Source organism: Falco biarmicus, chromosome 13 (genome assembly GCF_023638135.1).
Source record: "Falco biarmicus isolate bFalBia1 chromosome 13, bFalBia1.pri, whole genome shotgun sequence".
Taxonomy (NCBI): Eukaryota; Metazoa; Chordata; class Aves; order Falconiformes; family Falconidae; genus Falco; species Falco biarmicus.
Genome location: NC_079300.1, coordinates 12,444,786 through 12,463,641, shown reverse-complemented (window position 1 = coordinate 12,463,641; position 18,856 = coordinate 12,444,786). Strand labels below are relative to the sequence as shown.

The following is an 18,856-nucleotide window of genomic DNA, read 5'->3' as shown; positions in this document are numbered from 1 at the left end:
GGTCCATTTGGGTGGCTGTGCAGAGCTGAGGGGTGAAGCCATAGGGTGATCAGGCCTCGTGAGCTGTGCAAGCAACCCAGCAGCTCATTGCTGGTGAGGGCTCACTGGTTGCAAAAAAACTAAGAGCCTCATTCAAAAAGCTGCTCTGAATTACCCAGGCAGGACTGGCTACAACCAGCACCAGTGTGGAGCTCGGGCACTGCTCAGCATGGCCCGAGGTAGGGTCTGAGCTGTACATGGTATGTTTCATTTTTAGTTAAATTACCTCATGGATAATTTTGGTGCAGAGCTTGGGGAGTGATTCACAGTGAGGGGACTAGGAAACACCAGCTGCAAGGGGAGAGCCTACCTGTTTGCAGGGTCAGGAGAGGCTGCAGGAAGGAGGAGCTGAAGGTGAAGAGGAGGATGGACTTTTCAATGCACCACGGGACAAAGGTGGACACGGGACAACCAAAGCAGCCCTGCGTGGGAGGGAAACGCCAAGAAGGGGGGAGCCAATTTGCAGTACTGCTTTGCAGGCCCCCAGCTCCTCTGGCCTGTCTCCCAGCGGACCAGATCGCCTGGCACATGAAGCAGCCCCCAAAAAGCAGGAGCTGAGCACTGAGCTGGAGCTAGTCTCCCCTTCCTCCTCCTCTTTGATTCAGGCAGCCGGGGGGGCTGCCTGGCAGCCGGCAGGCTGGCTGTGGGGTGAGGTCCTGTCACCTGCATCCTCCCGGGGCAGGAGCCGATTTCTTACCCCGCAGAGCTGGTGCATCCCACTGACTGCTCAGCCCGGCTGAACCCAGCACCAGCCCTCACCAGCTTACTCGTGTTGGGCACAGGGTAGGGTAAAAATGACAACAAATGGGGCATTGCCTGAGCACTGGGAATAGCAAAAACATGCTTTTCCACTTTGCTGCCTCACTTGCTTCCCCTCTCCACCTCTCCCCGGTGGGTTTTTAATGTTTAGTAAAGCTGGTTGTACTCATGATGGTGTTTTGACATATATACTGTCCTCATTTGACACACATACATAGGTCTCTCCCCTCTCTGACCAGAGCTGCCTGTCTTTGAGCTCGCTACTTTTCTGATTACTGCAGTTGTCACTGTTGGAAGTGGGTGGACTGGGCTGACAGCCCCGCTTGCCCCAGACAAGCAGGTTGCGTAGCCACGACCTCTATTTCCCATTGACTTGCTCAGCTGCATTTGCAAAATAAATAGTGTATTTTCCTGGATCATGGCTGTGTTTCCTCCTCCTGACAGATACTTTTTTTTAAACAATGATGTCACAACTTTTCCAGGCAATCCAGCTGAAGCACTAGCAGTCGCTCTCTTACTGTTGGCAGGGCAGAGGTCTGCGTGCATCTGGCACAGCCAGCCCTTGCCAGTGAGCTTTGCTCAGCACGGATGGTGCTTTGCAGAGGCAAGGGAGCAGGCACACACAGAGCTGCCCTACCGAGTTTTATGGCTGCAGAGCCCACAAACCCTGACCTGGCCAGGCCTGCCTGTGTCAGCACCGCCGGGATATCTGCCCTTTGAAAACCTGGCTCCAGGTACAGGGTCTGACTCTTGCCAAGACTCAGAAGAAAGGTCACCACCAAACCGATAAACTGGCTGGTTCCCAGGAAGCTTCCCGAATTTGTTTGAGCAGCTCTTTTGGTACCCATCTCCCCCTTCTCCCACATAAACCCTGCCCAATGATGGGGGATATTGTCGAGTTTTCCTGTCCTTCAAATTTCTTCTGCAATCTAAAAAACAACCCTCGCCCCAGTGCCCACTCCTTCCCCATTTTACTTCTCGGCCTGGGATTCAGGTTTCCTGGGGCTGAGCAGGGCTCGGGACGAGGGCAGATGGGGGATACCCACAGTGATGCTGTGACCCACCGGGACCCAGCTTTTGCTGCACCCACCGATCCTCCTTGCGCCTGGTTTTGGTACGGACAAACCTGTGCGGAGTGAAAACGACGCTGGAATGTGGAAGGCTTAAATGCAGGCACCGAGGCTGTGACTTCCCGAAGTTGTGGAGGTTTGATGGGTGCATGGCTGGGCTCAGCCGCACGGTCGGCTCTTGCTTGTCCTGGCAGCCCAGGCAGGGTTCGGCGGCAGCAGCCCCCGGGCCGAGCCCCCCCCCGCCGCGGGCCGCGGAGCGCTCAGGGCGCCGCTGCCTTCTGCCGGGCCTCCAGCAGGGGGCGAGCGAAGACGGGGTTTGGGCGAGGAGTCCGCGAGCAACATCGCTCCGCGCCGAACCCAGCTGCTGCAGCCCGACGCGTAACATCTGTCGCTCAGAACATCTGGGCGAAAGGAGGCTGTAGCCGGGTGGGTGCCTGTCTCCTCTCCCAGGTAACAAGCGGCAGGACAAGAGGAAACGGCCCCAAGTTGTGCCGGCTAATCCAGGTTAGGTGGGATATTAGGAAAAAATTCTGCACTGAAAGGATGGTCCCATTGGAACAGGCTGCCCAGGGAGGTGGTGGAAATCACCGTCCCTGGAGGTGTTTAAAAAACACGTCGATGAAATGCTGAGGGACACGGTTTAGGTCAACTGGGTAGTCCTGGGTTAGCGGCTGGACTCGATGATCTCAAAGGTCTTTTCCAACATAAACAATTCCATGATTCCATAAGATTTGCAGGCAGAGGCAGGTGCTTGGCTGAAGCTTGTCCCCAGGCCCAGCCCGTCCCCACCGGTGTGGATCTGCTGTGGGGAAGGACCAGCTGCAGCCCCAGCTGGCCAGGAGCAGCCTGAGAGCCACTGTGATCCCACGGGCGGGATCCTGTGCCACTGGGATGCACCGTGCCTGTTCATGGGGTGGGACCCAACTGCCTGTGGCCACCTGGAGCCTCCTGGCCTGGCCTCTCTGAGAGGGGGCCAGTGTCACAGCTGGAAGGAAGGGAGGCCCAAGCTCTTGCTGTGGAGCTGGTGTTTATAGAGGGGAGTTACACAGAGTGGAAAGCAGAGCCCTGCATTATTTCATAATTCCATGTGCTCACCCATCTGTATCCATCACCTTTTGCCTTATGCTAGTAACTCCTTACAGCACAGGCCAGCATCTGCTTGTGCAGTCCCTAACACTGCCCCATCCGTGGTTCCTAGTAGTCATTGTAGCAGTAGAGGCAAATACCCCAGTACTCTCTTAGCTCATCCTGTTCCCCCTTGCTCCTGCACAGGTTTGTGCTGATCTGTCCCCTGTTTGACTCCAAGGCATCTCCTTTCAGCCCTACAGATGATATGGCAGCACCCTAGGAGGCTGAAACTAGGAAAGAATCTCAGGTAGCAGCACCAGAATTCCTGAACATAGCTTGGGCTTTTAGACAAAGACATTACAAAAATTAGGTAGCAGAATCCCTCCTCTGTGAACCTCCACAGCCTGGCTCCCCTCTGACTTTGTTACCTGAAGCAGAAATCCCAGAGGCCTGTAATTAATGGAGAGTCCAATTCTTTTGGATTTGTGCCCAAGTTTTGCTATAGAAACAGCGTTTAATTCAGAAACCTTTCAGGTCTGTGGCAAGTCCACGTGCAATCCTGACACCACCGCTCTCTTCATGGCCTGTCCCAGGGATGCATGGTACCCTTCGGCAGGAGTTTCTCTCCCTTGTTGAGCTCTTGTTTTTCATTATCACTCAAGCATAAGCAACTGCTGTTCCTCCGCTCATCTGTATCTCCTGGGGCAGCACCACCCCTCCGCAAGCAGGGTCCTGCTCTATTAGCTTTTCAGCAACCTGCAAGAGCTGCTCGGCTGTGGCGGCTTCCTCACTGCCCTGCAACACCAGCTGCATATCCAGAGCCAGGATGAGGGATTTCATGGCCCTGGCTCCCAGATCACAGCTTGGACCTACCGGGTTGAGTGCTAGAATATAAGAAAAAGGGGTTTTCTCTGCTGGCAAGGCAGTCATACATAGCAAACCTGTCCCGCTCATGAAAGAGAGAGTATGGAGAGAATTTTGTAGGTGATGGCCAGGGAAGCAAGGTGCAGTGAGAGCCGGGCTTGCGGCCGTGGTGACAGCAGAGGGCACGCTTTGCTGGTACAGCGCTGAGCATGAAGCCTGTGCACAGTCCCAGGCATTGCTGGACTGCTCTGGATCTGTGGAGCAAGCTGGAAACGTGGGGGTAAGGAAGCAGTCACAGGAATTCAATGCAATTCAATCGTCTGCAAAGCCACATGCCCCGCAGCGCTGCGGCAGAAAGAAAGGAACAGAATTGCCTTCACCGCAGCCAAGCGGATGATGGATTTCTCTGGCTGGGGAATGAGCGTAAAAAAATTCAGAGCACACTGATCCCATAGAGGAGCTGGGGGAGAGGGAACTGGTAAATCAATCTGCAAGTTATTTGCCTTTCCACGCCTGTGCCAGAGTCATAAGGACATCTGGAGGTCTGCCATTATCCCTTCCCCAGGATCCCCCAGTAGGAGACAGTTCGAAGATGTACAGAGTAGATGGACTCCCTTATTGCTGGTTCCTTCAGGTCAGCACAAGATGGTTTTCTGAGCCAAAGCACATGTTTTTATCTTCATTTAAATGGTATTTTTCCTTTAGATTTTCCTTGAAATGAAATATCGAAACTTTTCAGATTAAGAACACCAGAATGATTCTGCAAAATACTACCTGAGATTACAAAGAACTTCAGTCTATTCAACACTCCATCTATCAACAAAGCTCAGATCTGATGGGAACTCAGTTTCTTTCCTTTAAACAGGTTGAGATGGTTTTAGGGGAATGTTCTCACCAAAGCCCTGGCTCTGGTTCTGCCTCCACTAGCCTCACAATTTCAGCCAAATCCCAAGAGAGGAAAACAGCCAAGGTGGACGTCAGAGCCTTCCTGAGGCTACTCTGCCTCAGGAGCCAAGTCATGTTCTGATGAGCCACAAGACCAGAGAGCAGATGAGCACACCCTTGCTTTCATCGGGTAAGCTTCTGAAATTCAGTGAAACAGATCCAAGACATTTCCCTGCAGTAAGATTTTTTCTGTTGCTAAAGGACATCAGTGTACTCCCTCCAGCCTCCACCAGGTAGAGAGGGGAAGAGGGTGACAGCCACTCAGCTCCAGTGCTGCACAGAGAGATGGAGTCAGAGCCAGCCTGGTCTTCCAAACCTTGTCCCCATGTGGCTGAAAGGGCAACAGTAGCCAAAGTGACCATCAAAACCAGGGATTCCCAATGTGACTGGGGGTCTGTGCTTGCCTGGAACTAGACTGTAGGGAGCCTGTCTTCAACTGCAGCAATGTTGCTCCTAGACTGAAGCCCAGCTGGGGATTTTTGCTCTGCAGCAGGATGTCCTGCACGGCTAGGTGGCCAGGGAGGGTTGACAGGGCAGAGCTGAGGTGGATAGATCTTAAAATGAAAAATGAAGGATGGGTGAAGACAGGGGCTAGCAAGGAACAGCTCTGGGCTGAAAGTCTTTAGTAGGGCTAGGCTCATGCACACAGAGGTGCTGCAGGTAGCTGGGAAAGAGTGGGGTGCTGAACAGTGTGGATTTGAGCAAGGCATCAAGAATGGCCTCTCAAAACCGCTTCAGGACTCAAATCTAATATCTTCCTCCATTTTATGCCAGCATGACCATATCGGCTTCCTAAAAACAGCCCCACTGGCCCAACCAGAACTCATCCACCTCAGACCAGGCTCTGCACCTCTGCAAAATCCCATCAAATGTGTCTTGGTCCTGCTGACCCCACATAAAGTTGGCAGGAAACAAGAAAGATGGGGAACAACAACAAGGAGGTTGTTCCTGCACTGTGCCAGGTCCTACAGTTCCCATCTCTGTGTTGGTGTACAGATGGGTCCTAACAGTGCCAAAATGTAGCAGTTTTCCATCCCATGCAGCAGTCCAAGGCTGCACTCCAGCCCATTGCTATATGCTGGGAAATATAGATGCTGAACTGATTGCTGTGGCACATCAGTACAGATCCATAGCTGTGGCAGCTCAGGGAGCTGGTAGCCATTCCTCCCTGCTCAGGAGCGATGGGGGCTCCCAGCATCCCCTTCCCTTTGGGATGACAAGCTCAGTGACAGAAGGGTGCTGGGCTGGACGGCTGCTTGCTTTTGGGTTGTGCTGTGCCAGGGATGAGAGCCTGGGGGCTACAAAAGCTGTCTATTCCCAATGCAAGTAAACTGGGGGAGCCCAGCTCGCTGCTACTGGCATAGCTCAGAGAAGTGGGGAAATCACTGTTGCTGGGAGAAACCCTCCCTGGGAAATCTCGCTTAAAGGCAGGCAAGAGGGCCAGGATAGGTCTGATGTCCTGGCATCTGCTGCCTTGGCCATTTGCCATGCCCAGGACTAGCTTTGTTTCTTTGATTGAAGGAGGGATGCTGGTTCAGACGATAGCACAGAGAGATGGTGGAGAGAGAAGCTCTAGGGGTCGTGGTCAAGGAGCCAATCTGCTCTTTTTGGGTCTAAATGACTCCTGTTGGCCTTGGCAGGAGGCTGTGTTCTGTGCCTGAAACAAGGGAATGTGTCTAAACCAGAGCAGGGGCTGACCCCTCTCTACCAGTTCCCCCATAGCAACACCAGTGCTAGAAGGCAGATAGAGTCCCAGGAGTGCAGGGCTGGGCCTCGTTCAGGTCAGGCAGCTGAGGAAAAGCTGGCTGTGAAAGCAGCACAAGTCAACCCAACCCACAGGGTCTCCTGGGCTACAAATGAAGATTTCTTCTCTCATGGATGTAATTAATTTTGCACCATAATTTGGGGAGGACACAGAGGTTGAAGGCTATGTGTGGCTGTGAATGTCTGCACAAAGGAAGGGAGGCACCACGAAGGGAGGGCAGTCCCAGTTCAACCAGAGGTCTGCCTGGACTGGAATGAGTGACCAGCAAGATTCCTCTTGCTGGACTGTAAAGCAGAGCAGCCACACCTTGGTCCATGGTCCCAGCCCAGCCTCAGAGAACCCAGCCATAAGCATCAGGGTTAAAAAGGGTGAAGGCACATTAATTTGACATAAAACATCCTTTTTAAGATTTCTGGAGACCTTTGAGCAGTACTTGGGTCCTTGTTCCCACAAGTCTTTGACTTTCCTCAGCTGGAAATTAAGATGGGGGAGAGACTCTGATACCCCTTTTCTGGGCAGCGGCAGAGCCCTTGCACACCCTGCCCTGCTCCTGCCAGCGGGGAGATGGCTGAAGGGGCCAGAGGCTTGCAGCAGCTTTGCCTGGCGTGGGCATCAGCCAGCTCATGGTGACAGGCTGGAGGAGTGGGAGAGACTGACCATGCCTGTGGGACAGGGGCATCCCCCGTGGGACCAGCAGGTCCAGTGACCCTGGGACGGAGACGGGTCCCTGCAGGCTCAGCCAGGGACCTGTGAGCCCTGACCGAGCCACCGATTTGTCACCTTGTCCCCGAACTGCCAAGCTATCGCAGAGCGGGGCCGCTCTCCCCGGAGGCTGCCGGCTGCCGGTGGAGCTGGCCCGACGGCCGGTGGAGCTGACCGGGGCCGTGGGGAGGGTCTGGGCAAGGACCAGTGCCGGAGAGCCCCGCAGGGGCCGGGAACGCAGAAAGGACCCCCAGGGGCAATTCAGCATCCCCCGCTCCCCACTCCCTGCAGGAGCCGGGGGTGAATCCGCCCTTAACAGGGCCCTTTCCAGCTCCCCGGACTCTGCAGCCGTCTCTTACCCGACGGGGCGGGAAGCCGCGCTAGGGCGAGGGGCTTAGGCACCGGGACTGCTGGGGGGCTTAGCCCTGCGGCGTGGGTCAGACCCGTGGGGCGGGCGGCGCACAGCCGGGACCCCCCATCGCCGCGCCGAGGGGCTTGCGGCTGCGGAGAAGAGAGCGACGAGCAGGGTGGGCAGCTCCGGAGGGGCGGGGATTTGGGGGCAAAACGCGCCGGGGGCCGGGGGCGGCCGGAGGGGGGGACTCGGGGGGCACCGCAGACGCTTGGCCGGCCCCGCGCAGAGCGGAGCATCCCCGGTCCCGGCCCCCACGCCGGTCCCGGGCAGGGACCCTCCCCCGGCGGCTCTGGGCGAGGGGGGCGCCCCCGCCTTGACGTCAGGAGAAGGGTTTATAAAGGCGGAGGGCGGCGAGGAGATCCCCAACGCCGGAGCCGAGCCGCAGCGGAGCCGTCAGCGCCTCCCCGCCGCCGCTTCTCCGTGCCCGACCCGCCGGCGAGATGCTGTCGTGCCGCCTGCAGTGCGCCCTGGCCCTGCTCTCCATCGCCCTGGCCCTCGGCACCGTCTCGGCCGCCCCCTCGGACCCGCGGCTCCGGCAGTTCCTGCAGAAGTCTCTGGCTGCCGCCGCCGGGAAGCAGGTGAGAGCCCCGCGACGGGGCGGCCCCGGCCACCCCTCGGGCAGCCCACTGGGTACCCCGGCCATCCTGCTGCAGACCCACACTTCTCTGCTGCAGACCCCCCCTTCCTCCTCCAGAGATCCCCCTGAATTCCTCTTGCAGACCCTCCATTTCGCCAAGAAGAGCCCCTGGCTCCCCTACTGCATACATCCAGCTTTCCTGCTGCAGATCACTCCAGTTCCCCGCTGGACACCCCAGTACCCTCAGTATAGAGCACCAGTTTCTCACTGGACCTTCCCAGCGTCCCTGTTTCAGACCCTCAGTTGCTTGCTTCAGACCCCGATTCCCTGACGGATTCCCCAGTTCCCTGCCAGGGCTGAACCAGTGACAGGCTGGGCAGCTGTGGGTGGCAAGGGGAGACACCCCTCAGCCCAGCCCAGCTGGGTGCTTGCTGGCAGGGGATGAGGAGCAGCCACTGCAGAGGGCAGAGCCCCCACCAAAGCTCTCTGGGGCTTATCCAGGGCACTGAACCAAGGCAGCTGCCCAGGTGCAGCAGGAGGATGTCCTCATCCATGCAAGGAGACAGCCAGGTCTTGGAGGGACAAGAGAAAAAGTGACCCCCAGTGAGAGGGTGACCCACCTCAGCCTCCCCTGTGAGCTCACCCAAAGACCTTTCCCGTGTCACTTTAGCAGCAGCCTCGCAGCAGCCTTGCTGAGCCTGGCACGGTGTGCTGGAGCAGTGGGAAGGGAAGGCGGTGCGGGGCTAGGGTGAATTCGCTCCCTGCCACGGCCAACAGCAATCTCTTCCCCACACCAGGTAGATGTCAGTGCCCTTCTGCTCCGCTTTATGCCGTAGGCACAGCTGCTGCGCAGCAGCTCTTGGGCTGGGCTCTTTGGAAAGCCAGGGCTCCCCTTCTCCTCCAGAGTCCTGGCATGTCGCTAATCTGGGCACAAAGGTATCTTAGAGGAACAGAGTGGTGAGCCCCAAAAGCCAAGGAGTAATTGTGGTCTCTCTCTCTGTCTTTTTCTCCCTTGTCCCCCAAGGAACTGGCCAAGTACTTTTTGGCAGAACTGCTCTCAGAGCCAAGCCAGACAGAAAATGAAGCCCTGGAGTCTGAGGACTTGTCCCGAGGGGCTGAGCAGGATGAAGTGAGACTGGAGCTGGAGCGCTCGGCTAACTCAAACCCCGCTCTGGCGCCCCGGGAACGCAAAGCGGGCTGCAAGAACTTCTTCTGGAAAACTTTCACATCTTGTTAGCTTTTGAAACCCATCTCTCCTCCCTGCCCATCCCTGCCTTCTTCCTAGCCCCCCACCCTGAGCAGAACCTTCACCACAAGAGGCGAAGACTGTAAATACACAATCCGCGATTATGGTAAAATTAAACAAACAAGGAAAAATTGAGTTTGATTTCCAATTGTTTTAATAAAACTTTCTGTTCCAATTGTACACAATTTGCTTGAGTTGTGATTTCTGACTAGTTCTTTAATGACATGCACTCTGCGACTCTTTCAGATGTACTATTTTTAATTCTTTGTTGCAATAAAGTTTGTTTCAAACAGTGATGCTAAGACTTGGTGGTCAATGGAAAAACCTAAGTCACCTCTCTGGCTGCTTCTTTTTGAAATGCAACTCATCTCAGGGCAGCAGCAGCAAACAGCATGCGCATGCACACATATGCACACACACACACCATCTCTTCAAGTGTGGTTTTTTTTTTGCTGTGGGCTTTCTAAGGGACCAAGAAACGCAGTGGTATTTTAGATATCAAATCCCTGTAATTGTGGCTGAGTCAAATTGACAGCACTGGCACTTCAGTCAGTCTAGGGGATTTACACCCATCACCAGAGGCATCACTATAAATCACAGCTGTGTATTCCAAGCGATGGGGATAATAAAAGTGGCTCGCAGTACAAATTTACCCTACACATACCTCATTCTCTCCTCAGCCACAAACACTAAAAGGTTTTCTTACCTGTCTTACTTTACTTCTTGCAACATCCCCGGCAAACACTGCTTCAGGGATTCCTTCTGGAAGTTTTCCTTTGTTTTGCTGTGCAGGGGGAGGTTTGTATCCCTGTAGAGCTGAGACGTTAACCCCGTGCCATCAGCCCCTCTCCACCCAATAAACTGGTTACAGCAGGTTTTCTACCCACTACATCACCATTAAAGGCAATGTTAAAAGGTTCAGTAGGGCAGGAGACAGCATTGGGGAAAAGGCATGCTTCTCCCAATGGCAGGGAAATTCTTCATGCTTTTGCAGAGTCTCTTCCTTTTCTGGCTGTGCTGATTTGTGACATGCGGTTGTGGGTGAGCTGGAGCCGAAGAGTATGGATCCTGCATAGGGGGTGGGTATCACTGATGCGAAATTCATTATTCAGGGTTAAAGGTTAACCAACATTTTGTAGCCATCATAAGTGGAGGAAAGGTGAAAAATGGGGGATCTTAGAGATGTTCATAGGTGGAGGACTGAGCACGACCCCAGTGGAGGAGGATTCCCTAACTGAGGGCATGTTAAGTTGCCTCTGGTCTGCGCTGAGTGTAGCTCTCTGTGAGACATCACCCTTGATGGCTCATGAGCCGTTGCCTTTATTCTTGGTCTGTGCCTGCCCTGCTTTCCCTGTGGGCAGGGGTTTGTTAGATTCCGATGGGGGGCAGGTGAATTCCTTGTCACTGGGAGCTATGACAGTGCCCATGTGAAATCCAAGCCCTGCCACGCTCCTCACCACTGAGCTTGGCTGGGCTGCTCCACAGCTAACTGGCAACAGGCAAGGGCAGCGGGGACATGCACGGGGAGGGGAGATGCTGGCATCACCCCCTCCGATCCCAGAGGCAGGACTGGGTGCTGCCTGATCCCTGCCTGCTGCTGCCGAGGGAGCTGAATCCTGCACCCACTGCAGAAGCCTTGCAGTGGCATGATGCTGCATGTCCCCAGCCCCTGGGAGCCTCTCCTCCTTCTCCCTTGTAAGAGGGATAGGTTTCGTGGTGTGACCCGGGGAAATGTGGGGTCCCTGGCCCCTACTGTCCCCCACGTGGTGCGGTGGGGTTAGGGGCTCTGTCCTCCTTACCCGAGCTGGCTGCATTGCAGACTGGGCAGGGAACGGTGATCCTCCTGGTGCTTCGGGGGACGGGGGGGCCCTGGCACACAGGGCACCCTTTTTCATTCCCTGGTTTTCTGTGACTGGTGCAGCTGTGGAAGGTGCAGGACTAACTCACCCCTGGGAGAGGAGCAGGCCTGGCACTGCTGGGGGGGGGGGGAGCCTCCAACAAAAAGACCTTTGAGAAACACAGGTAAGGTAGATCATTTCTCAGCCCTAAAAGCAGAGTGAGAATGGGACCCCATTTGAAAGTGTGGAGACAAACTCCCTGAAGAGAGAGCAACAGTCCTAGCTCACATCTGATTCCTTTGGTGCCATGCATCATCAAGGGAGCCAGGTTTTAGGCAATTCAGTAAAGCAAAGACCTCCCTACCCCTGGCTCCTCGTTCCTGTCTTGACTGAGCTTCCACTTAGCTTTCCAAAAGCAGCTAATTCTTCAGTGCAGAGACAGTCTCAAGGCAGCAACTAAGAACAGAAAGGGGGTGGAGGTGCCAGGGGCTTGAATATTCTTATGCACAGAGTCTGTCTTTCATGGGATATAAATAGATCACTACTCACCTGAGGTTTTTCCTCTTGGTCACTATGCTCAGCCAGTGCTTCTGAAAGGCATTTAATCCTGCCAATTGCAGGAGTGAAAGCCATCACAAATAAGGATGTAGATGATCCTCAAGCACAAGCAGGAATTAAAGACAGAGTGATTCACTTGCTACACCAGGCTGTTTCAGCAATACAGCTGGCGACACGGCACGGCAGCTTCTGCAAAGCTTAATGAAGATATACTGGTGGAGGCATGTGCGAACATCCTCGGTTCAGAGGCAGAAAGACAAACCTGCTCCTTCCATCAACTCAGCAGCGCCTGGAGTTTGGGAAGATGGGTCCCAGGGCATTAAATACAGCATCACCACATGTAATTGCACTGCAGCGGCGCCAGCAATCCCAGGTGCTAGGAGCCACACAAACACAATGCAAGAGGCGATCTTGCCCTGCTGAGCTAAAAAGACTAGAAACACAAAGAAATATTTATTGTTTCTCTTTGACAGGTGAACATTGTGGGGTAAAGAGATTAAATGACTATATTTAATCCTTGGCCACGCAGCTACAAAACAGTGTTCCAGGCTGGGAAGACTCTTCCTGGGCAAGGCTGAATTTGGGATGTGCACGCAGGTCAGCTCCCATGGGCCAGAGCTGCCAAAAGGGGAGAGCAGTTATTGTGAGAGGTTTGCAAGTGATGTTCTCTGCAGCTCAGAGCCGAGTCTCCATGGAGGAGCAGCCTCGGCATGGGCCTGAGGGAGGTTAGGGGCTGTGATGATCCACACGCAGCTGATTCATCTCCCCTTTTAAACTCAGTGTCACGGGCAGACCCAGAGCAATCCCTATTCTAGCAGGTGCCTTCAACCTGGTGATTCATCTGAGGCAGTCCAGAGAAATGTCTGTGAGGAACCACATAAAAGGGATTGAAACTGCTGTCTGAAGAGTTGCTTTTAATGAAAACTAGAAAAGGTTGTATAGGCCTGGAAACACACATCTCCTGATGGGAAGTCAGTGGCAAGCTTTTCAGCCATCCCCAGCAGCAAACTCTCCAACTAACGATTCCAGGGGGACTCATTCACTCTAGCAAGCAGGACGGGATTTTTTTTACGTGCAGCCCAAATTGGTAAAAAAAGGCAAGTCTTCCTTGGGCCAGCAGGCTTGTTGGTGACAGATAGCTTGAAGCAATCCTACCTGTGGTGCAGAGGAAATACCTGCGGGATCCAGATTTCATAGCCTGAGTCTATTCTTGCACCCGCTAACTCCTTTCGGCTCTGCAGAAAAGATCAAGAGCCTGGACCCATGGGCACAACTACTCTTCACCCAGAACAGCCTGTAAGATGCTCTGTGCTGCCTTTGCCTTTACTCTGCCTCTGTGGCTCTTAAAAAGCATTACACCATCACACTGATCCACAGCCACCGGGAGCATCTCAGATTCTCAGACCTCTGCTCTCACCACAGGAACTTCATCCCTTTCACCCTGCCAGCTCCAAGCATCTCTGGGGAGCATCAGAGCAACCCCAGCCCCCATATGGGTCTGCACCAGGCGTCTGGAAAGAAGCACTTGCTACTGCAACTGAGTCCTAATTCTCTGAAAGCAAAGCAGCAGCTTGTTTATTGACCAGGGTGAGAAAAGCTATACCTAGGTAATAAAAGTTATTATGATAAAGGAACAGACTGTACTCTGCTCTCTGAATACCTCCTGACTCTTTGACAGCCTCTTACCAGAATAATGCAATAAAACTCACTTACACTGAGCATTTTCTTCTCCTTTGTCTTTGTTCTATTAGGCAATTATTTGTTAGTTTTTGTCAACACCTAATTGCACTTCGGAGAATAGCTGTTTGGCCAGATGCTGTGAGTACCTCAGAAGACTGTTTTGGATCCCAGCCTTTGGAGATTTACCCCATAAACGACTTGTAGAACACACACAAAAAAATATAAAATTAACAAGGTCACAAAAAATCACCACGTTCAGTTTTTTTCTCATACGTATAGTACAAATGTCAGTTTGTGCCATGAACTAGTATTTCCAACATCATCTGACATCGAAACCCACCTGGTCATTCAATTAACAACATCAGTTTAATGAAGGTCCCCAGTATTTCCTACGGAGAGGTTCCCTGAGAAAGCATAAAATGATGCACTCAAACCCAGACAGTGTTCATCACCTGGGTTGGCTGTTGGACCAGAGAGAGAGGGATTTGGTCCTCCACACAACGCCAGAGCATCCCTCCCGATGCTCTCTGCTGCTTGCCTCCCCCTCCCATGCAGCTGGCTCTTGCAGCCAGCAGCCTGCTGTGCTCCGTGGTGCGGAGGAAGGAAGCGCTCCTGGCCTCCAGCCCTGGCAAAGCATTCCCAGGAGGGGACCTGAGAGACGCTCCGAGCCCTCCCTTGCTCGTCCCTCACCCCTTGTTAGATCACCCTGGGCACAGAGCAGAAGGCACTGAATCCCACCGGCTGGCAACAAGCCTGGTGCTGCTATGCCCCGAGGCAGAGCGTTTGCTCCCTTACACAGATCTGTGTTCTGCCTGCAAGGAAAATCTCTCCTCTTGCTCGGGACTGAGGTTTAAGGAAGAAAAAGGAACCCCCTGGAAATTGGCTGTCACATTTGCAAGGCTTTTATGTAAATCTTCGCTGCCACCTCTTCTCTTCCCTGTTTCACTTCTTGTGCCTGTCAGGGTTTGTGATTCTTCCCAGAGGCTCAAATACAGTATTTCTTTCCCTGTGCCCCAGCCTGTTCCCCAAAGGGTGCAATGTGGGGGGACATCGCTGAGCACGAGCCCAGGGACGGGGTGCGCTGCAGCCAGCAGAGAGAGCCAAAGAGCGCAGATTGCCCTCTTGATGGCTGGATCTGTGAGCAGGTGCTTAGGGTGGGTGTCCCCTGTGCAAGGGGCTGCCTGGGCTCTGGCTACGACCTCACCACAAGCAGATGGGCTGGAGACAGGAGTCCTGCAGAGAGGGGGGCTCCCCATGGAGCGGCACTCTTGGGGAGCCAGGGTTGTGTGTGAGAGGCTGCAGGCAGTGCTGCTGCACTGACCAAGATTCCCCGCCCCCCAACCTAAGTGCCTGCTTTCCATTTCTAAAGGGCATTTTTCATGTCAGAGATGCCAATTTTTAATGGATTAGAAGAAAGTTAAATAATGTGAAACTAAGTGAACTGGTCTAAGGTTAAATGCAGTGACGTTTGTTCTAATGGCAAACCTGTAAGAAACTGCTTCCATGCACATCTTCTTTCCCCTGGCATTCTTTGTTGTTTTTCAGCATCCAAACAATTCCTTATTCGCTCAGCTCTTCTGAAACTTCACAGTCTAAGCAGCAATGGCAGGGGCAGAGGGAGGAAGGGCTATGTCCAGTTAAAGACAGGGGATCAGATGGCCCGTGGTGGCAGCACTTTGTCACAATGTGTGGCAGTCATTGTTTCCCAGAAGTGAGAGCTCCAGGCTGCAGGAGACTGCAACTTCCATGGCTGACTGAGAGCACTGATTGAGAGTGAAGAGCTGCCCCTTCTTCCCCAGATAGATGCTGAACTGGAGAAGCTGCATGGACAGGTCCCACCAATTCCCAGTCACGCCAACCCCAAGCCATGCCTAGATGACAGGTGCCAGGAGGACCCAGGGGATCACAGAAGGACTGAAGCCATAGACACTGGTGACAGGATCACACCAGAGCTGGTACCAAAGCTGCAGGAGAAGAACTGGACCATCCAGAAGGAGGACCTGAAAGAGGTTGCAGGCATCCTTCAGGAAGCCAGATTCATCCAGCCAAACATAGGAGAGCTCCCAAGAGCCCTGAGGGTTTGTCTCCACAACCCAAACCCCACCCTGTTAGAGATGACCCTGAGGATCCTCCAGCAGCTGTCCACAGCCATGGGTTCAAACACCAAACAACACATGAAGGACTTGGGCTTTCCCCTCATTGCTCTGTTTAGGGAAAGCAAGAGTAGCATGAGAGCTGCAGCCCCGGCTGCCGTGAATGCCTGGGCTGCACAGATCAGCATATTGGAGTAGCTGGCTAGGCAGGACATTTCAGAAGATCTAGGTGAAGAAATACCATTACAGAAGCAAGAACTGATGCAGTGGCTGGCTGAACAGCTGCCAGCCCTCAAGTCAGCTCCCTCAGACCTGCTTCAGTGTGTGCCTCGCCTCTGCTCTTCCCTACAGGACAGCAACAGGGACGTGCAGCCAGCCTCGCAGGCAGCCCTGCCTTTCTTCATAATGCACCTTGGCTTTGAGAGGATGACAGAAGCCACCAGTGAGCTGAAGGCAGCTGCAAAGGACCATGTACTTGCAATACTAAAGAATGCCAACGACAATCTGTCCGCCCAGTCCACTGCTGCTGCTAAACCTCTTTCCAGACACCCTAGAGTCACCACCATGGCTGCTTTCCCCTCTGTTCTAACCACACCACTTGCAGCAACAGCCTTGTCTTCACAAGCATCAGCTAAAGAGCCAGCACCCAAAACCAGTGAAGATGAGAAGCAGCGTCCCAGAGAACTCAAGTCAGGAGAAGCAGTCCTGAAAGACATAGGTGCAGCCAAGGGAAAAGCACAAATGAATTCCATTCTGGAGGATGGGGCCAGCAAACTGGGACCTATCTTCATCATTGTCCCCAAGGGGAAAGAGCAGAGAATGAGGGATGAGAAAGGCAGCAAAGTTCTGCAGTGGAACTTCACTGCTCCCAAAACAAATCACAAAACAGGAATCTGGCAGGTCAAGAGTTTCTTTAGGAAAGCGTTTCAGTAAGAAACCTCAGCATGATTCAAACACAAGATCTGAAGTCACCTGTCAGCGTGCAGGAGATGCTCCCTCAAAGCTAGGGCCCACCTGCTCTCCGGGAGGAAACTTCAGCATGGTGGATGTGGCTCCCCAGAGGCTGCCCCCACGTGCAGGTGAGAAAATGAACAGCCTGGTCTCCGGAAAATACTATCACTTTGGACTGAGGGATATAATTCAGTTAGAAAAGATCCCTGAATTCTAAACCCTGCCTATCTCCGACACTGATGACACATGTCATAACACCACCTCCACCATTAATTCCCTTACTTGTCACATTAGCTGTGGTGATACTGACACCAGCATCCAGGCAATGACAGAAACTGAGGACATCCTGAGACAGAAGAACAAAGTAGAAGCCATGTCTGGTCACATTAATGAGTTCCTTATAGCCAGCTTTCAATGACTCAAATTTATCAACCAGCAACAGGAAGCAGATAAGAAATAGGGGAAGGAACAAATTGTTCTGTGATGTAACTATGTCTTCCAGGAGAAGGAACTGGGTCAGCAGGCCTCAGTGGAAGTGCTTAAGGATGTAACGAACAATCTCTTTACCTTAAAGCCAGATATCCTGAATGCAGACCATTAATGTCTTGGTGAAGAGGGTGATGGAAAAATCTGACCAGACACAGATTTTTTTTGTGCCTTGCTGAAGCTGCTCCAAGGCAGCCTGACTGCTGAGGGCAGCCCAGATAAATTTTCTGACCTGTTGGCCAACTGCCTGTAGAGGAGGACCACCAGGCTTCTCCCAGGCACCATCAGCACCATCAGCCTGGATGAAATCCTCTGGATGCCCGCGTACTCATGAAGGCTCTCGCAAAGGAAAAACTGAGGCAGCACACAAACAAACTCCACTGTGGACCCTGAAAACTCTGCTGTAAAAGTTTTGCAGGCTGAAAGGAGTGAGGATCCTGGACCGCTTCACCCTGATTGAGGACACAGCTGGCTCTGAGGTGGAAGCTTACCTCCAAAAGACAGTTAGTCCTACTGCCAAGCACGTGGCAAACAAAACCGAAGTAGGAGCAGGGGAGGAGGTCCCCTAGGCAACTTGCAGGGTTGCAAAGGACAAAGCAGGTTTTAGAGAGCATCTTCTAGAAAATTTGCTCCAAGGAGAGTTTGAGGGAGGGTTTAGAGGAGTTATATGAATGCAAGAAAAAACAGCCCAAGGGGAAGTTGGAATCTTTCCTAGAAAACCTCTCACTCTACTTTCAGAGCTGTGTGAAGCAAAGCCTGGCCATCATCCAGGCAGAACAGGACACCAGAGAGCGTTTTCCTCCTCCCTTGGGGATGTACCCTGAAATGGAAGCATCTCCCCTTAGATCAACAGGAATCCCAAGAGGGACCATAAAGGGAAAGAAGGTGATGCCATCCTGCCAGCTGGAAAACCTGCCATTCACCTGCAGCAGCAACACAGCCTTGAAAGAAAAGCAACGCACAGCAGGCTCCCCGCCAGCCAGCTCCCCTCGAAAGATGCCAATGTCATGCTTCTCCCTTCTTTCCATGGCTGCACAACAGTGATGTCCCAAGGGACATGAAGAACCACCAGCAGAAATAGCACTGGGACCTCAGAACCAGCCAGCCCTCCTCCACACACACATCAATGGGCAGATGGCACGAACCACGGATCAATAAAGAAAAATCTCCAGCATGAATACCAGGTGAGTTATCTGTGGGCTGGCACCCCAGGGCTGCAGCCCCCCGGCGCCAGTCCTGGTTTCTGGTTGATGTCTCTGTTGCTGTCGTTCAGAAGAGAGTGGGGCAGGTAGTGCTGGGGCACAGGTACTCAGCTGGGGAGCGTGTTAAAAGCATGTGCTTACCTAGGGAGATGTCACTCCAGCTCAGGCTGGCTCCTTGAGTGCGCTTGCAGAGGCTGATCCCTTCCCCAGGGGTGCAGGTAAATAAAAGAGCAAATTGTTGCTCTTTCCAAAGAGGAGACAAGTCTTAAGACCAGGAGATGGGCAATCCAGGCAAAGGGAAGAGGGTCTTCCAGGTTCCCTCTGCATTTCAGGGAACAGCTATAGGGTTTGCTTTTTTCCAGAGCTCACAGTCTTCGTGCTTCCATGTCACAGTACACCTTTTTAGTCTTTAAAAAAATGTAAGTGGGTGAGACCAATGCCTTAAGAGAAAACTGAACCCAGAGCACACAAATCCAGGCAGTGCACAGGGCAGAGAACCAGCCAGGGTGCTGACCCTGCCTGGACAACCTCCACAGGGGTCCTTCTGACGTGGGATTTTCTAGCAGTCAAAACATTCATGGTCAGTAAGGTATCAGACCAC

General features: G+C 53.3%; 1 protein-coding gene and 1 pseudogene across 1 annotated transcript; both read left to right on the top strand.

Moving 5' to 3' along the window:
- Nucleotides 1–8,001: 8,001 nt before the first annotated feature.
- On the top strand, nucleotides 8,002–9,743 carry SST (somatostatin). The gene is made up of 2 exons (XM_056358781.1): nucleotides 8,002–8,202; nucleotides 9,226–9,743. Exons 1-2 carry the CDS (start codon nucleotides 8,065–8,067, stop codon nucleotides 9,436–9,438), a joined length of 351 nt encoding a protein of 116 aa, XP_056214756.1. The 5' UTR covers nucleotides 8,002–8,064; the 3' UTR covers nucleotides 9,439–9,743.
- Nucleotides 9,744–14,560: 4,817 nt separating this feature from the next.
- Nucleotides 14,561–18,097, top strand: LOC130158267 (cytoskeleton-associated protein 5-like; annotated as a pseudogene).
- The last annotated feature ends 759 nt before the right edge of the window (nucleotides 18,098–18,856 follow it).

Bases quoted from the DNA above. Each gene is read 5' to 3' on its own strand.
- SST (XM_056358781.1), top strand. From the start codon at position 8,065: ATGCTGTCGTGCCGCCTGCAGTGCGCCCTGGCCCTGCTCTCCATCGCC. The intron at 8,203-9,225 runs GTGAGAGCCCCG...TTGTCCCCCAAG, and splicing joins CTGCCGCCGCCGGGAAGCAG to GAACTGGCCAAGTACTTTTT.